Source organism: Neofelis nebulosa, chromosome 4, assembly GCF_028018385.1.
Source record: "Neofelis nebulosa isolate mNeoNeb1 chromosome 4, mNeoNeb1.pri, whole genome shotgun sequence".
Lineage (NCBI taxonomy): Eukaryota > Metazoa > Chordata > Mammalia > Carnivora > Felidae > Neofelis > Neofelis nebulosa.
This window is the reverse complement of record NC_080785.1, coordinates 155268477-155290375: the sequence shown is the minus strand read 5'-3', so window position 1 is coordinate 155290375 and position 21899 is coordinate 155268477. Positions and strand designations below refer to the sequence as shown.

Here is a 21899-nt window from a genome sequence, read left to right as displayed (position 1 = left end):
CGTCCTGTGGTTCAGAGCTACTCTAGCACACGTGGAGATGTCTGGTCAGAAAGCCGGGAACCCGGGCCCTCTAATGCCCTGTGCTTTTGGAAGGCATGAAATAATGTTGTTGTAAGAGAAAAATTAAGAGCGGTTCATTTTCCCCTCCCTGGATTGATCTGCCTGCAGGAGATGGAAATGTTAAGGAAGCAGGTGGAGAGTCTTGCTGAGGAAAATGGAAAGTTGGTAGGTCACCAGAACCTCCATCAGAAGATTCAGTACGTGGTGCGGCTGAAGAAGGAGAATGTCAGGCTCGCCGAGGTAAGCTCTGGAAATTATTCTAAAGAAACTCAGTCAGGTTTTAGAATGAGTGTGTAATTAAAGTTTAATCATTGAATCACTTAACTGTTTTTTGGGGGGGAACTTAGAATTAAAAAAAAGAAAAAATCATTCATTGTCATTTCCAAGCATCATTCAATCTGTTATCATACTCTTACACATCAGCTTCTTGTTTAACATTTAGTAGTTTACGAATTGAAAATTGTCATCTTAATTTGACGTATAAACTTAATGCAAAGAATATCTTCCTGTAAGACTTAGAGCCTGAATTTTTTTCTTCTTTTCCTTTTTTAAAAAATGTGTTCCCTAGGAGACTGAAAAGTTGCGTGCTGAAAATGTATTTTTAAAAGAAAAGAAAAGAAATGAATCGTAAGGATCTCGGTCAACTACGTAGGCATCACCTCTTGGGAGGCTTTCTTTCTTCTTGCAAAAGTAAGACCTACACTTGTGCATTTAACAGAGCCGAATTAAGGAGCATGATTCCTGCGTGTGGGGCAGCAGGGCTGACATTCAAGTTCTGCATCCACACACACCCTGTGGCAGTGGGCTTAGACGTTACCACCCCATTTCAGAGCTTTAAATCGATTGTAAATACTGGGAAAACCTTTTGCCTTTTTAAAATAAAAACCTGTAGCTAAGGTTTGCGGTGGGTGTTGGCCAGGTCATTTCTTCCTTAGGTGCTATCATACTCTCCTCGGAGGCCTGTAGCAGAAGCTCTAACAATATGTGGTGGTTTCAGGACTTGCCATGAGGTTCATGTTCGTGTAGCATGTATGAAAGGCAAACTTGTTTGATACAGGTTATTTTGTATTCCTACTTTATTCTCATGAGCATTTTTTTTATGACTGTAAATATGGCCAGTTTTCAAAATGTAATAAAATCCCTTAAACACAGTTTCGTAAAGTGATTTACATTGTTCACTTAGGAAAGCTGAGTTAGAGGCTTGTTCGTTCAACTTGTACTTAATGAGCGTCCGTCTTCCGCCTGGCACTGGTTGTCAGTGAACACAGCAAACAAAGCCTGCTGTCCCCCAGGAACTTCTGTGTGTTAGCACTTCATTCCTTTTTGTTGTGACTTTCTCATTGAAAGGATAGGCCACATTGTATTTACTCACCATTTGATGAACATCTGAGCCGTTGGCAGTTTGGGGCTACCCTGAATAATGTGGCTTATAAATATTTGTATAGAAATCTAGGTGGTGACTTATGTTTCCTATTTGTTGAGTAGACACCTAGGAGTGGAATTGCCGCTAAGTTTGTGTTTAGCTTTTTAAGACGCCAGTTTACTTTTCCAGATGTGCTATTTGGTTGCACCATCTATGTTCCCACCAGCAGGGCGTTCAGTTTCTCCATGTCTTCAGCCCTTGCTCTGGTCAGGTTTCTTACCATAGCCATCCCGGTGGGGTGCAGTGGCTCATCATGTAAACGTTCTCCTAATGACTAATGATACTGAGCATTTGTTACATAGAACACGATACTCAGCAATAAAAAAGAGGCAAACTGACAAATGCCACAACATAAAGAACCTCAAAAAGTGAAAGAAGACAAACCCCAAAGATCGTATACTATATGATTCCATTTATGGGAAAGGTCCAGAAAAGGCAACATTATAGAGATAGAAGGCAAACCCACGGTTGCTGTTGGCTGGGGATGGGAGCGGGTGACCGTATGGGCAGGAGGAAACTTTTTGATAGGGGGGAAATGATTTGGTTTGTTGTGATGATTGCAAAGCTCTGTAAGTTTACTAAAAATTAAACTATATTCAAAATGGTTTCATTTTATGGTTTGTAGATTATACCTCAATAAAGCCAAGGAAAAACAATTAAAAAAATTAATGCTTAGGGGCGCCTGGGTGGTTAAGCGTCCGACTTCAGCTCAGGTCATGATCTCACAGTCCGTGGGTTCGAGCCCCGTGTCGGGCTCTGTGCTGACAACTCAGAGCCTGGAGCCTGCTTCGGATTCTGTGTCTCCCTCTCTCTTTGCCCCTCCCCTGCTCATGCTCTGTCTCTCTCTGTCTCAAAAATAAATAAAAACATTAAAAAAAAATTAGTGCCTAGTTGAATTCTCAAGGAGTAATAGTAAATCCTTGAGAGCCAGAAACAGAAAAGGAATTAAAATTCATGCAGGGGGCACCTGGCGGGCTCGGCTGATGGAGGATGCAACTCTTGGCCTTGTGGCTGTGAGTTCAAGCCCCACGCTGGGTGAAGAGATTAAAAATAAAATCTGAATTATAAAATTCTGTGTAAGGTAGAGAGTAGAAACTGAGAACGCCCTGAAGGTGGAGAAGGGTTGGAATATTGAAGCTGGTACTAAAGAGGCTTGGGTCTCAACTCACTCACCTATAGGAATGTCTGGGGGCTGCTAGAAGAAATTACCACAAACTGGGGGCTGAAAACAAATTGATTCATCATTTCTGGAGGCTAGAAGTCCCGAAATCAAGGTGTGGCAAGGCCGTTCTCTCTGAGGGAGCATCTGTTCCATGCCTTTCTCTTAGCTCGAGGTATTGACAGCAGCCCCTGACATTCCTTGGCTGGTAGATGCATCACTCCAATCTGCCTCCCTTATCACATGGTGTTCTCCCTGTGACTCTGTCTCTTATAAGGACACCAGTGAAATTAGCGCTCATGCTAATGACTTCTTAATTTGTTTACATCTGCAATGGATTCCATTTCCAGTAAAGGTCACATTCATAGGTGTGGAGGATTAAGACTTAAACGTATCTTTTTGGGGTGGGGAGGGGGACACAATTCAGCCTATAAATAGTAGTTATCAGGTTTATCTTTGCCTTAATTTGAGCCACAAAACAAACCCCCCTGTGAGAGAGGGGGGCAAGGAAGGACTTCATGAAAAACTTTCTGAATGGAAAAAAAAATACTACTGAACAGTTCAGTGTGAAATCATACTAAATAAAAAAGGCTCATACAGATTACATAAACTTTTTAACGTGCTATATATAAAACTATGCATAGAAAGTACTCTAATAATATTTAAACATTTAAGTGCATAGGAGATTAGAAGTAATGTTAATCCTGGTTATCTGGAGTGAATATAGATGATTTACTCTATATTCAAAATCCATCGGCGCCTTTTGATTTGTCAGAAAACCCTAACCCGAGCTCGCCTTCTTCCTGAGTCGTGGAGATCTCTAGCGCCCTCTGCTGAGGAGATTTTCCACTTTGCGCCTCAATCTGGAAGGTGCAGGTCAATCTCCTGGGGCTCCTGTTGAAATGCAGATTATGATTCAATGGCAGTTGGGCGGGGCCTGGATTGGGCATTCTTAACAAATTCCCAGGGAAAGCCGAAGCTGGGCAACACTCTGGCAAGGATTGAAACTGCCGGGTCATGGATAGTTAATTCTATAACAGCAACCACACAGTACCGCCGAGGCTTCAGACGCCAGGCCCGGACAGCTCCCGGGTTAACCTAAACTCAACGCCGGAGGCTGGCTGCCCTCCACCCCACCCAGGCTCCCTAGTCTCCGCCCCGCCCCGGTCCCCGACCCCGCCCCTGCCCTGCCCCTCTGAGGCCCTCCCCGCGTCCTAGTTGGCTGCCCTGCTCACGTGAGCGTCACGTCACGTGAGGCCACCGCCCAATGGCGGCGCGCGCTCGGTTCTGCCGGTGGCTGGTGCCCCAGGAGCCGGGAGAGGTGGCAGCGGGCACCATGGCTGAGAGGCCACAGTCCCCAGGCGGTGCCGTGTGCCCAGCCTCCTACCCCGACGCCCCCGCGGAGTTCCCCCCGCACCTCCAGGCCGGCGCGATGCGGCGCCGCTTCTGGGGCGTGTTCAACTGCCTGTGCGCCGGCGCGTTCGGGGCGCTGGCCGCCGCCTCCGCCAAGCTGGCCTTCGGCAGCGAGGTCGAGCCCGGGGCGCCGCTGCGGCAGGCGGGCGGGTGGGTCCGGGCGGATGGGGGGCGCTGGGGGGGCGGGGTCTGTTCGCCAGGTCAGCTGCCGAGCGCTGCAGTCAGCTGGGGCGGGGGAGCATCCTTCTATTCTAAATCACCTCAAATCCTCGTCCCGTGTAGGCGGTAAGAGACCTGAGCCTCTTCCCTACCAGGGACCTAAACTCTGCCCTCCGACTGGGTTAGTTCGCTTTCCTGCATCCACTCTCTACCTCTCATTTTAAGCCCCTTATGCCTGGACGTTTCTCTCCTCGTAACTCAAGGTGAGAAGCCTGTTGCCCGTCTTTACTCCGTAATTAACGGGTGTTTTGACCAGTATATACCCTGCTGCCCGGAAAATTGGGAGTTTGGGACACCTAGACATGAGAGGACAGAGAAACATTTTGGACATTCCCATCCCTGATGCCGAGAACTCCTAAACTGCCTCCCCACGCCTGCTGAAGTGTATCTCTGCCCCTCCCATCCCAAGTCACAGGCTCTCCTCTGCTGCTGGAGGGATTTCATCGCATCTGCAACCCAGGGTTAGGTCCTTACCTGGAGAGCCTACAGACTGATTCTTGGGGGGGGTGGGGGGGATCAGGGGGCCGGTAAGCCTGTTTAGGGCCAATCCAGTGGGAACCACTATGCTTGAAGTTAGTGTTCTGTTGGGTGTAATTCTTGAAGTGATCCAAAGTTGGATGAGTGACTCTGAACCATGAGGTTTTCTAGTCTTTTTAGTTGTGCACCAGGCCTTAGTGACTATATAAGCAGACTGCCACTGGCACAAAGAGTGCTTTTGTGAAAATTATACAAAGACACCCTTTTCCTTAAGACACTCTTTTTTTCAGCAGCTGGAAAACTGTTTTAGAAATAAGAGCCTGATATTTGGATGGCCACCCCAGAGGAAGCAGCTCTGTTTGCAGGAAGGTTTCTAACTCAAAATCAAGCAAGGGTGTCTTACATATTCTTTGTGTAGGAGGCTTAATTTAAGATCCTCTCCTCCAGGCTCTCGCCTTTAAAAAAAAAAAAAAAAAAAAGGGAAAGCAAAAGAAAAAAAGGCCGCGGATTCTCCCAGTGATGTCTGGGATCAGTAGTCAAGTCGGTGGTGGCTTCCCTTCCCACAGCAGGGCTGTGTCCTGATTAAGAGCATGGAGCCACACTGCCTGAGTTTGAATCTTGGTGACTACCACCAGCCTTTGGCTCTATAGGCAGGGTATGTAATGCCTTAGGTTCTTTATCTGTAAAGTAAAGGTAAGGAATAAATGAGAATGTACTCGAAACGCTTGGCACAGGGCCTGGCACAGAGTGAAAAAAAAGCTCGAGGATGCCCAGCGGGACTGGCCTGAGTGTCCTGTAGCCTGCATGGGATGGGGTGGGGTGGCGGGGCATGGGCTAATTCATGCTTTACCTGATCCCAGGAAGTGAGGACTCTGCCCCTGGTTTACTCATACGACATACTGACTGATAACTGCTTGGCTGTCTCGCACTCATGTTTTAGCGCCAACAAGTGACTGGTGTTCCAGAGAAAGTACTGGTTATGGCTTAGCAGTTCACTCTTCCCAAGGACACATGGCCGGCAAGTTGGCTGAAGAAGTCTCCTCGGGGTTTATTTCAGCTATAAAACGGGTGTGCCGAGCACAGCGTTAAGTGAAGTCTTGTGCAGGAAAGCTCAGGAACGGCCCACCCAGGCTCTGGTGGGATCTCAGTAGGGGCCCAGCTGCTGCCCATCAGGGCCCTGGGTGTGCTGGGAGGAAGGCTGCGGGTCTGCCTTGGCCGAGTGCGGCTGCAGTGACACTCTCTCCCGCAGGTGAACGTGGTCTTCTGCATCTTAGGCATTATCGTGATGGCCACCACCAATTCTCTCATGTGGACGTTCTTTAGCCGGGGCCTCAGTTTCTCCATGTCTTCGGCCATTGCATCTGTCACGGTGACTTTTTCAAACATCCTCAGCTCGGTGAGTAGCCTGCGGGTACAGTCAGTACCCCTGTCCCAAACCTGGGTTCTGGGAGGGTCCTGGGTGAGTTGGGGAACCCACCCTCCCAGATAGGAGGAAAGACAAGAGCTGAAGCAGAGATTGGGCTGTGGCTTGAGCCCTGGTGGCTTCTCCTCTGATCTCGAACTTGGTAGAATCCTCAAGTGTTAGCTGGGAGTGAAGGCCAAGTGTAAAAAAAAAAAAAAAAAAAGCCCACCTGCCTGCTGCCCCTTCAGGCTGCAGCCCTCATGCTGATGTCTCTGTAACCTCTGTGCAAGCTGTCTCCTAGGGGTCTGTAAACTTGAGCGTGAGACGTGGAGGGTGGACGCTCTTTCCTCCGACAGCCTGATGTCAACCAGGTGGGGCTGAGCCCAGTCAGTCCTGCCGTCGAGGGAGGGAGGACGTGGCAGGCCTGTTTGGATCAGCAAACACCAGGCACCGGCTGTGTGCTGGGCCTTCGCTGCTGGCCTCTGCGAATCTTTCTTGCGCACTTTGCTCGGGGTCAATGCTGCAAGGAAGGTACACTCCCCCCACCTCTCCGGGCGAGCCAGAAATGGATAGTGCCTTGCGGAAGGTGACAGCTGGGTTTCAGGCTCCAGACCTCCAGCTCCAGACCTTTCCTCCTGCGCCAGGAGGGAAGTCAGGCACGGGGGGAGTGAGGTTGTGCCTGCCCGCCATGGTCAAGTCCTGCGGGCACGTGTCTACTTGGCCTCACAGCGGTCTCTGTCCCACAGGCCTTCCTGGGCTTTGTGTTGTATGGAGAGTGCCAGGAGGTCTTGTGGTGGGGAGGTGTGTTCCTCATCCTGTGCGGACTCAGCCTGATCCACAGGAAGCTGCCACCAAGCGGGAAGGCCCCTCCACACAAGCAACAGTGACATCGGTTGACTGGACGGACCGGCTGGAGAGACAACGTGGCGGCCCGAGGAACGGGCTGGCGTGTGGGGACCACTTCCCAGGGTGATCTGGGCGTGCAGCCATCTGAGCGTCAGCCAGAGGAAGGCGGCCCCAAGGGAAGCAGGCCTCTGCCCTAGCAGCCTGGAGTGTGGCCAGCCGGAGCTTCTGGATCAGGAAGGACATCCACAGTTGTGTTCTGCCCGGAGCCCTGATGACACCTGCACAGTGCTTTTGATTCTCACGCTCCTGGGCCCACCCAGTGCCCCTTGGCAGATGCTGGAGACCCCGGGGTTGGTCTGCTTGGTGTATGGACTTGAGACCACGCTGTAATCGTTGTCCTGTCGCGTCGCATTGGAATCCGTTGCTGGTGGAGCTTTCTGACGGCTTCACGCCGATGTATCAGGACACCTGTGTGGCCCTTCTGCAGTACGGCAAGGGAAGGAAAACTGGATTAATAAACACTTGTTTTTGTCAGTCAAAAGGAACAGGTGTGAAATCTTTATTCTTTCCTGCCTTTCCCCCGCCCCTCCTTTCCTAATTTTTTGGAGTGCGAGGGAGCAGCCTAGGTGAGCTGCAGTTCTTGGAATGGAGTTAAGAGCTCCTGCCCCCGCCTCCCGCCCCCCCCCCCCCCGCCCCGGGCCTGGGGCCCATGCGCTCTGTTATCTGTGAGCTGGAGCACACGGTTCCTTCCTGATGTCACCCAGGCTGGTGCCCTTCACGTTCAGGAGGGTCTGTCCATTTTCTTGGTACACAAGGAGGAAAACTTGACCTTCCTCTGGGGACCTAGTGTTATTTTACTTGTTAGGAAAGGAAACTGGCCCAGCTGCTGCTCCCACACCCCCATTTCCCCTTTAGGCCCCGTCTGTCCTTTGGTTTTCTTTCCCAGATCCCCGTGACTTGTTTGTTTCTTACACAGTGTGTAATTCCTAGTTCAGCGCGGCCTGTGTGCTGCCTCACCTTCTCTTGTGCATAGCTTCACGTGCGATGCTCACCTGCTCGAGTTCTCTGGGGGGCTCCCCTGGTGTCCCAGCGCCCCCTTCAGCTCTCCTGAGGCTGACCACCTCCACGTCTTCTTCAGACATTCCCTGCAGTGGAGAGGGACTTGGTGGTTGGCCGGGGGGGGGGGGGGGGGGGGGGGGGGGGGGGGCGCGGTTGGGGAACGAGGCTGTCCCCTCCTTCCCGCCCGCATAGCACCCTCACTGCCCTCCTCTATTGCTCATTGCACGGGTGACAGATGTGCTTCCTAACATTGTTTTGTGGCTCCTACTGAGTGGGATCTGGCATTAGCCCAGCTCTCCAGTTCTCTCTCGGTGCCTCCTTAGTCCCCCTGCACCTACCGTGTTTGAGTTGCCCCAAATATTCGCATCCCAACAGTTCTCGAGTCCACTGTGTCCAGCCCTGCTTCCATGCTTGGTGTTTTGCAGGAATAGGAAAGCCCATCCTAAAATTCGTATCAACCCTCAAGGGACCCCCAGGTAGCCCAAACAGTCTTGAGAAAGGACAGCAGGGTTGGAGGACTTACACATCCCTGATTCCACAACTTACAGCAACGCTGCATAATGAAAACGGTATAGTAACTGGCATACGGACAGGAACCAAGGGTACAGAATAGAGAACCCAGAAATAAGCCATTTGAGAAGACTTGACATTGAAATGTCAAGACCATTCAATGGGAAAAGGCAGCCTTTTCCACAACCGGTGCTGGGAAAACTGGATCTCTGCGTGCAAAAGAGTGAACGTGTGGACGCTTCCTTGTCACCAGGCGAAGGACTTGAACAGGCATCTCTCCAAAGGAGATCTACAAATGGCCAAGAGGCCCGTGAAAGACGCTCAGCATCATGAGCCACTAGGGAACTGCAAATCTAAACCACAGTGAGATGCCACCTCGTGCCCGTTAGGACGGCTACCACAAAACCAAAAATGAAACGAGCAAAACCGAAAATGACAAGCATTGGTGACAGTGGAGAAATTGGAGCCCTTGTGCGTTGCTGGCGGGAATGTAATATGGTAACAGCCACCATATTGGCAGTTCCCCAAAAAGCTGAACAATTGTGTGAGTCCAGCAATTCCAGGTCTAGGGAGATACCCCAAAGCACTGAAAGCAGAGACTCAAACAGCTACTTGTATACCAATGTTCATAGCAACACTAACAGTCATCAGAAGGTGGAAACAATTCAAATGTCCCAGCAGCAGAAGGATGGACAAACAAAATATGGTGTATACATACAACAGGTTATTCAGCCTTAAAAAGGAACAAAGATCGGGGCGCCTGGGTGGCTCCGTCAGTTAAGCGTCCAACTTCTGCTCAGGTCACAATCTCGCGGGGTGGGTTCAAGCCCTACCTCGGGCTCTGTGCTGACAGCTCAGAGCCTGGAGCCTGCTTCCGATTCTGTGTCTCTCCCCTCTCTCTGCCCCTCCCCTGCTCATGCTCTGTCTCTCTCAAAAATAAATAAAAACATTAAAAAGAAAAAAAAAGGAATGAAGATGTAACACAGGGGCTACAGCGAAGATGAGCCTTGCAAACATTTTGCTAAGTTAAATAAGCCAGACGCAAAATGACAAATATTGTATGATCCCACTTATGTGAGGCATCCAGAACAGGCAAATTCATAGAGGCAGGAAGTACACTGGGGGCTGCTCAAGGACTGGGAGGAGGGAGGGTGGGGAGTTAGTGTTTAATGGGGACAGAGCTTCTGTTCAAAAAAGTTATGGAGACGGATGGTAGTGATTGTTGCACAACATTGTGGATGTACTTAATGCCACTGAATTGTACCTTGAAACTGGCAAACGTTACGTTAATGTGTATCTGTCCGCAATTGAAAAAACAGGGCAAAACAGAGAAGAGAGGGAGTGGTAGGAGGAGGAATTAGAGACAGCTAGTGGTGAAGGCTCTTTCAACAAGTTTTCCTACAAAGGGGCAGTAGATGGCAGGGAAGATGGGGACAAGAGAGGGAGGGTTGTTTGGTTTTATTTTTGGTTGTGAGAGGAGAAATAGCATATTTAGGTAGGCTAATGGCAGTGATCTATCAGTGAGAAGACTGAAGGTGCAGGGAAGGAACTGTTTAAAAAAATTTTTTTTAGTATTTATTTATTGTGGAGAGAGACACAGAGACAGAGCTTGAGTCGGGGAGGGGCAGAGCGAGAGAGAGACACAGAATCCAAAGCAGGCTCCGGGCTCCAAGCTGTCAGCACAGAGCTCGATGTGGGGCTCGAACCCACAGACGGTGAGATCATGACCTGAGCCAAAGTCAGATGCCCATCCGACTGAGCCACCCAGGTGCCCCAGGAGGGGGAGCTGTTTAAAGAACAGTGAGCCTAGGGGCACCTGGGTGGCTCATTTGGTTAAGCATCCAGCTCTTGATTTTAGCTGGGGTCATGATCTCATGGTTCGTGAGTTTGAACTGCACATTGGGCTCTGCACTAACCATGGAGCCTGCTTGGGATTCTCCCTGTCTCTCTCTCTCTCTGCCCCTCCCCCACTCACACTGTCTCTCCCTCCCTCCCTCTTTCTCTCTCTCTCTCTCTCTCTCAAAATAAATAAAATAAACCTAAAATTAAAAAAAAAAAAAAAAAAAAAAAAAAGAGCACTGAGCCCAAGCTGGAGCTGGTGAGCTGGGGTCCGATGCTCAAGTGAGGTTTGGCTTAGCAAGGAATGCGGACATCTCACTGCAGAGGTCAGGAACGGCCGTCCGTGGGCAGAGAGCCAGGTAGGTGGCTGGACGTGGTTGGAAGGGGCTCGTAGAAGTTCTTTTCTCAAAGTTCCCCAAACTTTAAGTCATTAAGAAAAAGACAGGACACCTCAAGAGAAAACTGGGCAAGGCGTATGAATTGATAATTCATAGAAGACGAAGATTGAACAGCTCATAAACAGACACAACGCGTCAATCTCACTGGTAATAGGGAAACGCAAAATAAGACCACAGTGAGGAGAAAAGAGAAAGGCATGCCAGAGGCTGACAATACTTGCAAAACATCTATCCTGTAAAGGACTGGTCTCCAGCGTTGGGGTGGGGGTGGGAGGGGGTTTGTGCTGTGTGAGGCTCCCTTTCCGTAGGGCTTGGTCCAGTAACCTCACCACCCACCTTGCAGTGGTCTGGCGTGCAATGCCTCTGTGGGCTCACAGGAGCAGCACTGCATTTGTTTTTCCAACGCCTCTTGAAGGTCACATCATTCCAGGGACCTGGGTAATGGTGGTAGGCATGGTTAAATGTTCCTAAAAGAGATCGTGCCGTTCACGACATTGAGACACCTGGTTACTATTTAGAGAAAAATAAAGCAGGGTTCATACCTCATGCCTTATTCTGCCATAAATTCCAGAAGGGTCAAAGATGAAACTGTAAAGGAGAGGAAAATGAAGGCGTGTGTGAAAAGTAATCTTGGCGCGAAGATGTTTCCAAGGAAACAGGACACCCAGAAACAAAGGGAAAGATAAACTGACTCCATAAAAGTTAAAAAAAAAAAAAAATGGATGTGTAGCAAAACTCAGAGTCAGAAGGTAATGAATATTCTGAAGTCTAAAAAGAGCTCCTGTGGATCTATAGGAACGTGACCCACACTCCAAAAGATAAGGGCACAGTATTAGGTAGCCGAGAGTATTCTATGAAAAGATACTCAGTCTTACTTGTGATGGGGGGGGGGAGGGGCGGGCGGTGGTAATGGAGTAAAATTGAAACAACATTGAGATTGCTTATCTATCTATCTATCTATCTATCTATCTATCTATCTATCTATCCATCCATCCATCCATCTATCTATCAGACTGGCCACAATGAAAAGTTTGGGAGTGGCCAGGGTTTGGTTGGTTGGTTGGTTTTTAAAGGCATCTTCCCATCTTTTTATGGGAGCCACTGGCACAGTCTCTGGAAGGCTCTTTCAGCATGTACTGAAATTCCAGGTGTATGTATCCTGTGACCCAGCAGTTGACTTTGGAAGATTTATGTCACAGATGTTGTCACCCGCAAGTGCAAAGACGTGTGCGAGGAAGTGATGTATGAGGTCTGGAACAACTTCAAGGCCCACCCAGAGGCAGTAGTGGCCGCTGAAGAGAATGACATCTACTTGGATGGTTAAGAAATCAACTCCAAGGTATGTTTTAGCGGGGGAAGGAAAAGAGAGCTCGTACAGGATGGGATGTTGAGAAAGATCCCGCTTATGGCAGTCAATGTCTATGGCAGAGGAAACTGGAAAGATACTTTATACTGGTGGCCTCTGGAGAGAGGGCCTGAGGGTCTGGGGTGGGAGAGACTTAGTTTTTACAGTGGGTATTGATCACTTTCCATCCTGTCTGGAATCTCTTTGATTCCTAAATAAAAGGATTCAAGGGGCACCTGGGTGGCTCAGTCAGTTAAGTGACCGACTTCGGCTCAGGTCATGATCTCAGGGCTCGTGAGTTCAAGCCCTTGCGTTGGGCTCGCCGCTCTCAGCACAGAGCCTGCTTCGGATCCTCTGTCCCCCTTTCTCTCTGCCCCTTCCCTGCTTGCGCTCTCTCAAAAATAATAAAACATTTAAAAAAATCATTCTAAAACACCCCAGGATCTCCGATAGCTGGCAGAGTTGGCAGTGGCTCCTGCCTCTTCCCAGTGGGACAAACAGGTGAAGCCGCTTGCCCCAGGTCGCCCACGGCAAGTGAGCCCTTCCATCTGAGGCAGAGCCCGGCAAGGGCTAAGCAGGTAGCAGCAAAGCAGATGGGGACACGTGACACGACACGTGTGGCAGAGGCCCCGGCAAAGTGTTTCACAAGAGGGAGGCCCGGTTCCCTCAGGGAGATCAGGGAGGGCACGGAGAGCAGGGGGCACAGGAGAGTCATCCACGTTGAGCAGAAAATTAAACCTGGGAATTCGGGGCAGAGGAGGCCTTGAGGCCTCCCCGGAAGGGGAGGCAGCTGGGGAGGCAGCTGGGGGGGGGGGGAAGGCTGCAGATCTTGGGGCCCCAGGAACCAGAAGGCAGGTGAGGAGCCTTGGGGGTGGGCATTGGGCCGGTGCCTCACTGATGCTGCCTTGTACCGTTCACCAATTGTTCGGCAGGTTTTAGGTTTTCTCCCCCAGCTGGCATCTGAACCACACAATAGTGTTGTTCCGGTCGTGACAGTGCTATTCCTGGTCAACCCGTCAAAACTGTCAAGAAATACACATTTGCCGATGTCTATTCTGAGTGCAGGTTAAGTAGGCTCCGTGCCCAGCACAGAGCCCAACTCGGGGCTTGAACTCAGGACTCAGGATCAAGACCTGAGCTGAGATCAAGAGCTGGATGCTTAACCGACTGAGCCACCCAGGTGCCCCTTGAAGGCAGGTTTTCAGGTCTGACCTGAGCTTAGAACCCAGCCTCTCCCAGTGGCCCCGCCTCTCCCAGCCTCAGCTTCCCCAGCTGCCAATGGTGTTTACACAGAAGGTCCCCCCCTGCTTCTGGCTGGGCTTCAGTTTGGGTGAGCAAATTATTCCAGTTCCCCCCGGACATTCCTGGTTTTAGGACTAAGCGTGCTGTGTCCCAGGAAACCCTCAGTCCTGGGCAGACAGGAGGGCTGGTCACCAAAGTCCACTCGGTTCACGAAACTCCGTTTGCCCAGAGCAGCGGTACTCAGGCAGCTTGGTTTCATGTCTCCTTTACACACTTACAAATTATTGAAGACCCCAGTCAGCTTGTGGTTATGACGTTTCTACCTGCAAATTTTTACCATTTCAGAAATGTAAATTGAGAAGGTAAATTATTTTTAATGTTTATTTACTTTTGAGAGAGATGGAGACAGAATGCGAGGGAGGAAGGGGCAGAGAGAGAGGGAGACACAGAATCCGAAGCAGGCTCCAGGCTCCGGGCTGTCAGCACAGAGTCCGACGCGGGGCTCGAACTCACAAGCTGTGAGATCATGACCTGAGCTGAAGTTGGATGCTCAACTGACTGAGCCACCCAGGTGCTCCATAAACTGAGAAGTTTAAAAAAATATTTATTTTCTTCTGAGAGAAGAATAATAAATTCTCCGCCCATTATATAAATAACGTATTTTTATGAAAAACAGCTATATTTTTTTGGAAGCCTAAAATGTAGAGAAGAGAGTAGCATTGTTTTACACTTCTGTAAATCTTGTTAATATCTGGCTTAGTAGAATTCAGCTGGATTTTCCCAATTGCTTTTGCATTCAGTTGTGTTTTTTAAAATGTTTATTTTTTTTTTTTTAATTTTTTTTTTTTTCAACGTTTTTTATTTATTTTTGGGACAGAGAGAGACAGAGCATGAACGGGGGAGGGGCAGAGAGAGAGGGAGACACAGAAGCGGAAACAGGCTCCAGGCTCTGAGCCATCAGCCCAGAGCCTGACGCGGGGCTCGAACTCACGGACCGCGAGATCGTGACCTGGCTGAAGTCGGACGCTTAACCGACTGCGCCACCCAGGCGCCCTAAAATGTTTATTTTTGAGAGAGAGGGAGACAGAGAGTGGGTGAGGGGCAGAGAGAGAGGGAGACAGAGAATCCCAAGCAGGGTCCGCACCGTCAGCACAGAGCACAACTCAGGGCTCGAACTCACGAACTGTGGGGTCACGCACGCCCTGAGCTGAAACCAAGAGTCGGATGTTTAACCGACTGAGCCACCCGGGCGCCCCCTGCATTCAGTCCTTGAGATGCATTTTTTTTTCTGGTTGAAATATATGAAGAAAATCTGACCTCACTCAGATACGGAGATGAAAAAGGCAGGAATATTTCCACAGGCTTTTCACAAAACGGGTGTTCTTCTTTGATACTGTCCCCATGTGCAGTGGCAGTTTCTTAAAGCCGATGGCAGTGTGGACTCTGAGCCACATCACTGTACCCTTGAGGGGATGACCAGAAAGAGGCAGCTCTTGGGATTATTGTGCAAAGACTCGCAGGCCTCTAGACTCCAGGGAGCCCCGGCCACACTGAGAACGCTCTCCAGGGGCCCGCGGGGACTCTAGCCACGTGGTTGTGCTTGCATGTGGGTGGCCGGCCGACGAGTGTCCATCGCTGGGTGAGTCTGAAGTGTTCCCTCTGCCAGGCAGCTGTGAGCGTGTGCTCTGTAAACGGTGGGGGCTCTCGTTCCCCACGGCCGGCCGGCTCATCCCAGTTAGAGGCTGCTGACCCGCCCTGACCGCCGGGTCTTTCCGTGTCCACGGAAAGAAGTGCCTGTTCCTTCCCCCCCCCCCCCCCAAGCTGGCACATTCTGGCGACTGGAGGCTCGGTCGTCTCATTTTGGGGGGTTCTTAGGAGGTTCGGCCGCATATAACAAGTTCCCGCTACAGTGCTTGACATGGCCGGGGCCCGTTGGTGGCCTGTTCCCGGGTGGCGCTCACCAGCGTTGGGATTTGGGAAGCAGCGGGCTAAGCCCACTCTGCTTGCTTCAGAGATGAGGAAACCAGCCCAGAGAGATGGGGCCAGTGGCCCAAGGCTGCCCAGCAAGGCGGTGGTTGAGTCCATTCTACTGACTCCTGGCGCAGTGCTCCCTCGGGACGTCCGCCAAGCCCAGCCCTGCAGGCTGTGAGCCAAGCAGGAGCAACCAGAACGCCCAGGTGTCGCAAGAGTCACGTCCAAGTTTAGGTGACAGAAGATGAGGTCACGAGGTTGGGAATCTCTGAACCCCAGCTGACCTCCGAGATCCTCTGCTGGGGGCCCGACGACTTTCCCCTGTCAGGTGCCCCGTTACCGCTACTGCTCCTTCACCGTGAGAAATGTGTGACAGCGAGCGGGCCTGCTGGGTTGGCTGTGGAGCCACGGCCACCAGCTGGGGCTTCTGGTCGCGACTGTCTAACTAGGGCTCCCACTGCGGGCGGGGGAAACTGGATGCAGCAGTTAGGGCGTCAGTTTCCTGCTGCCCCGCAACAAATTACCTGCGAGGGCAGTGCTTTCAAACCACAACCCTGTGGCTTCTCACCAGGACTCCATGAAGGCCCCTCACGGCCTGCAGGCCTCTCGGGGGGGGAGTGAGGGGGGGACCCCGGCCCAGACTGCCTGTACGCCGCTGCGGCAGGCCTCGGTCTCTCACCCCGTGGGCCTCTCCCCAGGACAGGCCCCTACCAGGCGTCGGCCCATCAGAGCCGAGAGCGAGGGTGGCCGCACCCAGGGTGGAAGCTGAAGGCTCCTTGTAACCTAACCTCAGAGGTGACATTCACCACTTTTCCTGCATTTTGTTTAGAAGCGAGGCACCGGGGCGTTCCACAGGCAGGAGGCTGCCCAGCACACCTGGAAGAGGGATTTGCTTTGTTTTGCAGAAACTAGAATCGTCCATTGGGATTTCTGAAAGTGTGAGTATCACTGGGGCTCAGCCTCACCTTCCACCTCCCTTTCCCTGAATTGCTCTGTCATCAGCATGGGGCCTGGAGGCACAGGGCAGGGACAGGTGGGGTGGGCCACTAGGCGGGACAGGAGGGCACCTGCAGCCAGAGAAGAGAGGTGCCTGGGTCCTCAGTTAAGATGGTGTGTGTGTCCCTCTTCAGCCGGACCCTCTGTCCGGCTCTCTCCCGTGTATTTGTGTCCCTTCTGACCACTCCCAGGCGTGGGGTGGCGCTCGTTCCCTCTGAATCAGGAGAGGTGGACCGTGTCGTCCAGCCGCGCTGCCTGACAGGACCCTGGAGGCCCAGGCCGCACTGTCTTTTGAGGCTCCTTATACATTAAAACCAAATGACCTCCAAAACAGGCTTCAGGAACTGTGGCATATTGTAAAAGCCCGAATTTAACAAACTGGTACCTTTATATATATACATAATTTTTTTTTAAGTTTATTTCTTTATTTTGAGAGACAGACGCAGCGTGAGGGAGGGGCAGAGAGAGAGAATCCCAAGCAGGCTCCGAGCTGGCAGTGCACAGCCCGACTCAGGGCTCGAGCCCACGAAGCTGTGAGATCATGACCTGAGCTGAAACCAAGAGTCGGACACTAAACTGACTGAGCCACCCAGACGCCCCATAAACTGGTGTCTTTAATATTCAGGAGACAGAGGGAAGCGTGACTGTGGTTTTCACCAGGCCTGATGGAGTTTGCAAAGAACTTTCATGCTCTGGACAGAAGGGGGAGGAGTGTGGTCGAACCCAGGCCACGGGTTCAGAGATTTGTGACAAGTGTCATTTTAGTCCTGCACTTGCCTGTACAGCCTTTTTTATTTTATTTAAAAAAAAATTTTTTTTTAACGTTTATTTATTTTTGAGACAGAGAGAGACAGAGCATGAACGGGGGAGGGTCAGAGAGAGAGGGAGACACAGAATCTGAAACAGGCTCCGGGCTCCGAGCTGTCAGCACAGAGCCCGACTCGGGGCTCGAACTCACGGACCGCGAGACCGTGACCTGAGCCGAAGTCAGCTGCCCAACTGACTGAGCCACCCAGGCGCCCCTGTACAGCCTTTTTTTAGAGATTACATCAAAAGTCTACATTAGGGCCCTCTGCTCATTTATTTTTGTATTTATATAGCATGCACTATGTGTCACGTACTGTTGTAAGTGCTTTTCAAAGAGGAACTCAGGGCGCCTGGGTGGCTCAGTCGGTTAAGCGTCCGACTTCGGCTCAGGTCATGATCTCACACTTTGTGGGTTCGAGCCCCACATTGGGCTCTGTGCTGACAGCTCAGAGCCTGGAGCCTGCTTCCGATTCTGCGTTTACCTCTCTCTCTCTCTCTCTGCCCCTCCCCCACTCATGCTCTGCCTCTCTCACTCTCAAAAATAAACATAAAAGAATAATAATAAAAGAGGAACTCAAGTGGCTTTGCCCTTTCTCTGGTTTCCATAAAGTGGAAGAATGTCCAGCCGGGACGCAATCAGGGTTTGGGAGAGATGCGGGCCACTCCCAGTTAATTTCCAAAATAGAAGATGCCCAAATAGGTATAAACATTTTAACGATCACCATTTCACGGAGGAGGAAACTGAGGCACAGAACGCGAGCATCTGTCCCAGGTCACACGGTGAGTGTGTGCACAGGCCCTCCTGGGCGCCCTGCCCGTCCGGACAGGCCACACCCTCCATGTGTTCTGCGATGCTCTGGGGAGCCACACTGGGCGGGGGTGCCAGGCTGGGCTGGCAACCCCTTGTGCCACTGGGGTGGACGCTGATGCCCACCCCTCATGCGTGCGTCAGATGGACGTGCTCGCCAGGAATTGGTCCGGGAGCTACCAGAGGCGCCTGGCTGGTACCTGTGGGCAGGCGGTGCCCTAGGCTTTACCCGGTGTTCTCCGGGACCCTGAGCACAGGTTGGCAGGATACCAGGAGGGAGAGGGGAGAGGCCCCAGGAGTGGGGCTCCCAGCACCCCCAGTCGCTGCTCACCCCGCCTGGCATTTCTGTACTGAGAGCGTGGGGTCCCCATCCCAGCACGCACTGAATCCACCTATAATCCAGCCCATGACGTGAGAAGAACCTCAGAGTGGACACCCACCGGAACGAGATGAGAGAAACTGCAGACCCTGTCGGGTAGGGGCCCACCCCCTCCCTCCCTTTCCTCCCTCTCCCAGGAATCTTCCAGCACAAACCCAGTCTCCAGACCCTCCCCACCCCCAAGACTCGTGGAGGCCCCAACCGCTCCCAGAGACTGATCCAAGTTGTACACAGGTGTCCACTGCTCCTGAAATGCAGTATTTTCCACAAGCAGATCAGCTGGAGGTGTGCGTACAGGCAGCGTCCTGGACCGGTGCCCTTGCCCCCAGCGGTGGAGGCTGGGAATCTGCACTGAATGAAGGGATGTGCTCCCCTTTGCAGGAAGGCCTCACGGGGGAACGGCCACGGGTGGGGGCCCCAGGCCGGCTTGTGAATTTGCCGGATCTGCTGCTTCGGTTCCATCTTCTACGCTCCAGCCCCTCTCGGCCAAGCAAGTACCGTTTACTCCAGCACCCCTGGGTCCTCCCCATCCACTGCTCCCCAGGACTAACGCTGCCTTTGGGACCCTGGGGGCCTCCACCTCAGGGCGCAGAAAGATCAGGTCAGTCAAGGGGATTCCAACTTTGAGTAGCCTGGGAGAAGAGCATTTTAAACAAGGTGCCCCTTGGGGGCCTCTGGGTGGCTCAGTCGGTTAAGCGGCTGACTCTTGATTTTGGCTCAGGTCTTGTTCTCAAGGTTCGCGAGTTTGAGCCCCGCATCGGGCTCTGTGCTGACAGCTCAGAGCCCTCTTGGGATCTTCTGTTCCCTTCTGCTCTTCCCCAACTCGTTCTCTCTCTCTCAACAAAATAAACATTAAAAAACAAATAAACAAGGTGCCCTTTCCTGACCTTGGGGTAAAGCAGATACCCCCCAAGGGGCACCCCACTTGAAGCCTCCCACCTTGCCCACCCGTGCCCCAGTGGGTCTGGAAGCATGGGCAGCAGGCCGTTCAGGAGCCCACCCTGAGGCGCCCAGGTCTGCAGACGGGCTCTTGCAGGGCGTGGGCCGGCCCAGCTTGGGAGCCTTGGGCAGGCGCAGGGGAGGGAGACCCCGTGGCCAGCAGGTCCCCCTTCCCTTGAGCAGGGGTCTGTTCTGGGGTGGGGGGCAGGTTCGTCTTCCCGGGAGGAGGTACCTCCTCGTGTGGACTGAAAGCCCTTCTTCGTTCACCGGAGGTGCTCCTTGGTGTTGTGCCCTCCAGAGACTTGCTCAGATGATCAATATGCTTTTAATTAAAACTCTGCTTCAAGATGACTGTGTGGTCCCCTGGGTCATTTTCTTCTTTCTGCCAACAAGTTTCTTAAAGTATCTTGTGCTGGGCATCACGTGGGCCCTTGGGGAGCCATCTGATCCTCTGAATTTCCCAGGCCAAGGGCCTCTTGAGAGGTTGGGCTTTCTTTTTTTCTCTTTTTTAATACTTATTTATTTGAGAGAGAGAGCAAGCAGGGGAGGGGCAGAGAGAGAAAGAATCCCAAGCAGGCTCAGCACAGAGCATGACGCTGGCTCGAACCCACGAACTGTGAGATCGTGACCTGAGCTGAGTCGGACGCTCAATCGACTGAGCCCCTCAGTCTCCCTGGTCGGGCTTCTTTATTGAGCCTTATTCAGGACGCCCCGCCCCTCTCTCAGAGGCTGTAACCCTAGCAGACACATTCTGGCTGAGTCATGTGTTGAATGAGTGTCTTTTAGTGTGTAATCTGCATGACATTCAGGGGCAGTGGCCTGGCTTCTAAAGTCAAAACCCCTCAACCTTGGGCACTCTTGCCCCAAATGCCCACTTCCGTGGCATACAGTAGTTGTTCGATAAATGCATGAAAGGTAACTTTTCCTGGGCGCCTGGCTGGCTCAGATGGTTGAGCGTCCAGCTTTGGCTCAGGTCATGATCTCATGGTTCGAGCCCCACATCAGGCTTTCTGCTGCCAGTACGGGACTCATTTCGGATCCTGTCTCTCTCTCTCTCTCTGCTCCTCCCCTGGTCTCTCTCTCAAAAATGAATAAACATTAAAAAAAATAATAAAAATAATAAAATTAAAAAAAAAAAAAAAGAAAGAAAGGTAAGTTTTCCTTCTGCTGGAAATGCCACCCAGGAGATGACCCAGAGAGATCTGAGTAACTCTCCATGCATCACTTGGTGCCTGTGTGTGACATTCACTTGTGTCCCACACTGGGAATGGAGAAAAGGGACCTCCTTAGAGGTGCCCTCGAGCTGCCCTAAGAGGGAGGACACTGCCCAGAGATCTTGACCGGGATCTTCTGCCGAAGACAGGAGACTCCAGCCACCAAGGTCGAGCAAAGAGCTTTTTATTCCAGAGCACGAGGTGGAAGCTTGCGCCCAGCCTCCCTCCCCGTGGTCCTTGTCATGTGTGGACAAGTTACGATCCCGTTAGTTTGAGGCAAGCACAGCGTTATGCTGTCGACAGCCGCCGCGGAGGGCAGGCCGCCTGTCAGTGGTGTGGGGGGAGCTCAGGGTCGGACGCGTCTGCGCCCCCAGAACAGGCTCTCCCGTGGCCGAGGGCCAGCACGAGAGGAGCTCGCGTGTTGGGGAGGCCAGTCTGACTGCAGGTGACACGTCTCCCACAGCCAGAGACAGAACTGGCTTTGGGGTTGCCGGGTGCCTCTGCTTTCAGGCCAATGGCCCTGAGCAGGCGCTTCAACACCCCTCTGAGCACGGGCCTGCCAGCAGCGACCGGGGAACCCTCTTCCCTTATTCTAACTGCCCTCCAGGGGTGATGCCGCAGTGTGCAGTCTTTGGTATGCAGTCTGCCTGCCTTCCGGGCTAGGACAGCAAATGGCAGGCCTCTTGTGATCTTAGAACGGCTCTCCCAAAGTGGCAAGTGGCTGTGGCCTGCCCAGAGTGCGAGGTAACGGCCTTCGGAGCTGACCAGGGCTCCTGACGTTGTCAATAATAAATATTAAAGCTGATGTGGACCAAGAGGATAGGGCTACAGCCTGGGTGTGGGAGGTCCGGGCCTTTCCGGTTGCTCTGTCACTGCGAGAGCCCTGCCATCACCCCCCTCACGGGACGTCTTCCAAGGGCTCTGAGCTGAGATTAAGACAGGTGGCTATGTGAACACCAGCCCCTCTGAGCAGTTAGCCTTGGGGCCTGGTGGGTCATTAACTGCAGACAGGGGGTCTCTCTGTGACAAGAGTCACTGCCCTTCACAGTTGCTGCCTGAGAACTAGGCCGCTGCCTGGCCCTCCTCTTTCCTATGGTTCCCACAAGCTTCCTTCCTAAGCGACCTGGGCTGTGCCTCCAAACTCTGACCTTCCCCACTTAACTGGGGCTATAGGCCCTCTGGGGGCGGTGGAGGGGCTCCTGCTCTTCTGCCTGGAGCCCCGGACAGAGACCTGGCACGGGCAGGCTGTGCCTCGGTGCCCGAGCCCTACTCCCATGCTGGTGCCCGCTGACCCTGGGACGACGGGCCAGAGAGAACCAAGGTTTACTTAGGAGAGGTGGGGTGGTGAATCCATTCTTAACACCAGACTGAGACCCGAACCCTTCGGTAGGAC

At 52.2% G+C, this 21899-nt stretch overlaps 2 protein-coding genes across 9 annotated transcripts in view; both read left to right on the top strand.

The window, feature by feature from the left end:
* Window positions 1-1211, top strand: part of KIF15 (kinesin family member 15) — an 80282-nt gene extending 79071 nt beyond the window's left edge. For both annotated transcript variants that reach the window (XM_058727278.1, XM_058727277.1), the window contains 2 exons: window positions 169-300; window positions 629-1211. In XM_058727278.1, the coding sequence (XP_058583261.1) occupies window positions 169-300; window positions 629-691 (195 nt within the window). In that variant the 3' untranslated portion in view covers window positions 692-1211. The remainder of the gene's footprint in view (window positions 1-168; window positions 301-628) is intronic.
* A 2679-nt stretch (window positions 1212-3890) lies between these two features.
* TMEM42 (transmembrane protein 42) lies at window positions 3891-20360 on the top strand. Of its 7 annotated transcripts, XR_009260988.1 has the most exons (6): window positions 4221-4735; window positions 6001-6147; window positions 11954-12144; window positions 16193-16301; window positions 17721-18449; window positions 18628-20360. XR_009260988.1 is itself a non-coding variant. In XM_058727276.1 (3 exons), exons 1-3 carry the CDS (start codon window positions 3910-3912, stop codon window positions 7038-7040), a joined length of 549 nt encoding a protein of 182 aa, XP_058583259.1. In that variant the 5' UTR covers window positions 3896-3909; the 3' UTR covers window positions 7041-7544. The 7 variants fall into 7 exon arrangements, 1 of the variants encoding a protein (XP_058583259.1); XR_009260984.1 differs by lacking the exon at window positions 4221-4735 and adding an exon at window positions 3891-4170 and having other exon boundaries at window positions 16269-16301; window positions 17721-20360; XR_009260987.1 differs by having other exon boundaries at window positions 17721-20360.
* The last annotated feature ends 1539 nt before the right edge of the window (window positions 20361-21899 follow it).

What these genes read in the sequence shown, in the direction of transcription:
- TMEM42 (XM_058727276.1), top strand. Translation starts at nt 3,910, where the DNA reads ATGGCGGCGCGCGCTCGGTTCTGCCGGTGGCTGGTGCCCCAGGAGCCG. An exon ending in AGCTGGCCTTCGGCAGCGAG is followed by an intron (nt 4,171 to 6,000) that starts GTCGAGCCCGGG and finishes TCTCTCCCGCAG; the next exon opens with GTGAACGTGGTCTTCTGCAT. An exon ending in TTTCAAACATCCTCAGCTCG is followed by an intron (nt 6,148 to 6,899) that starts GTGAGTAGCCTG and finishes TCTGTCCCACAG; the next exon opens with GCCTTCCTGGGCTTTGTGTT.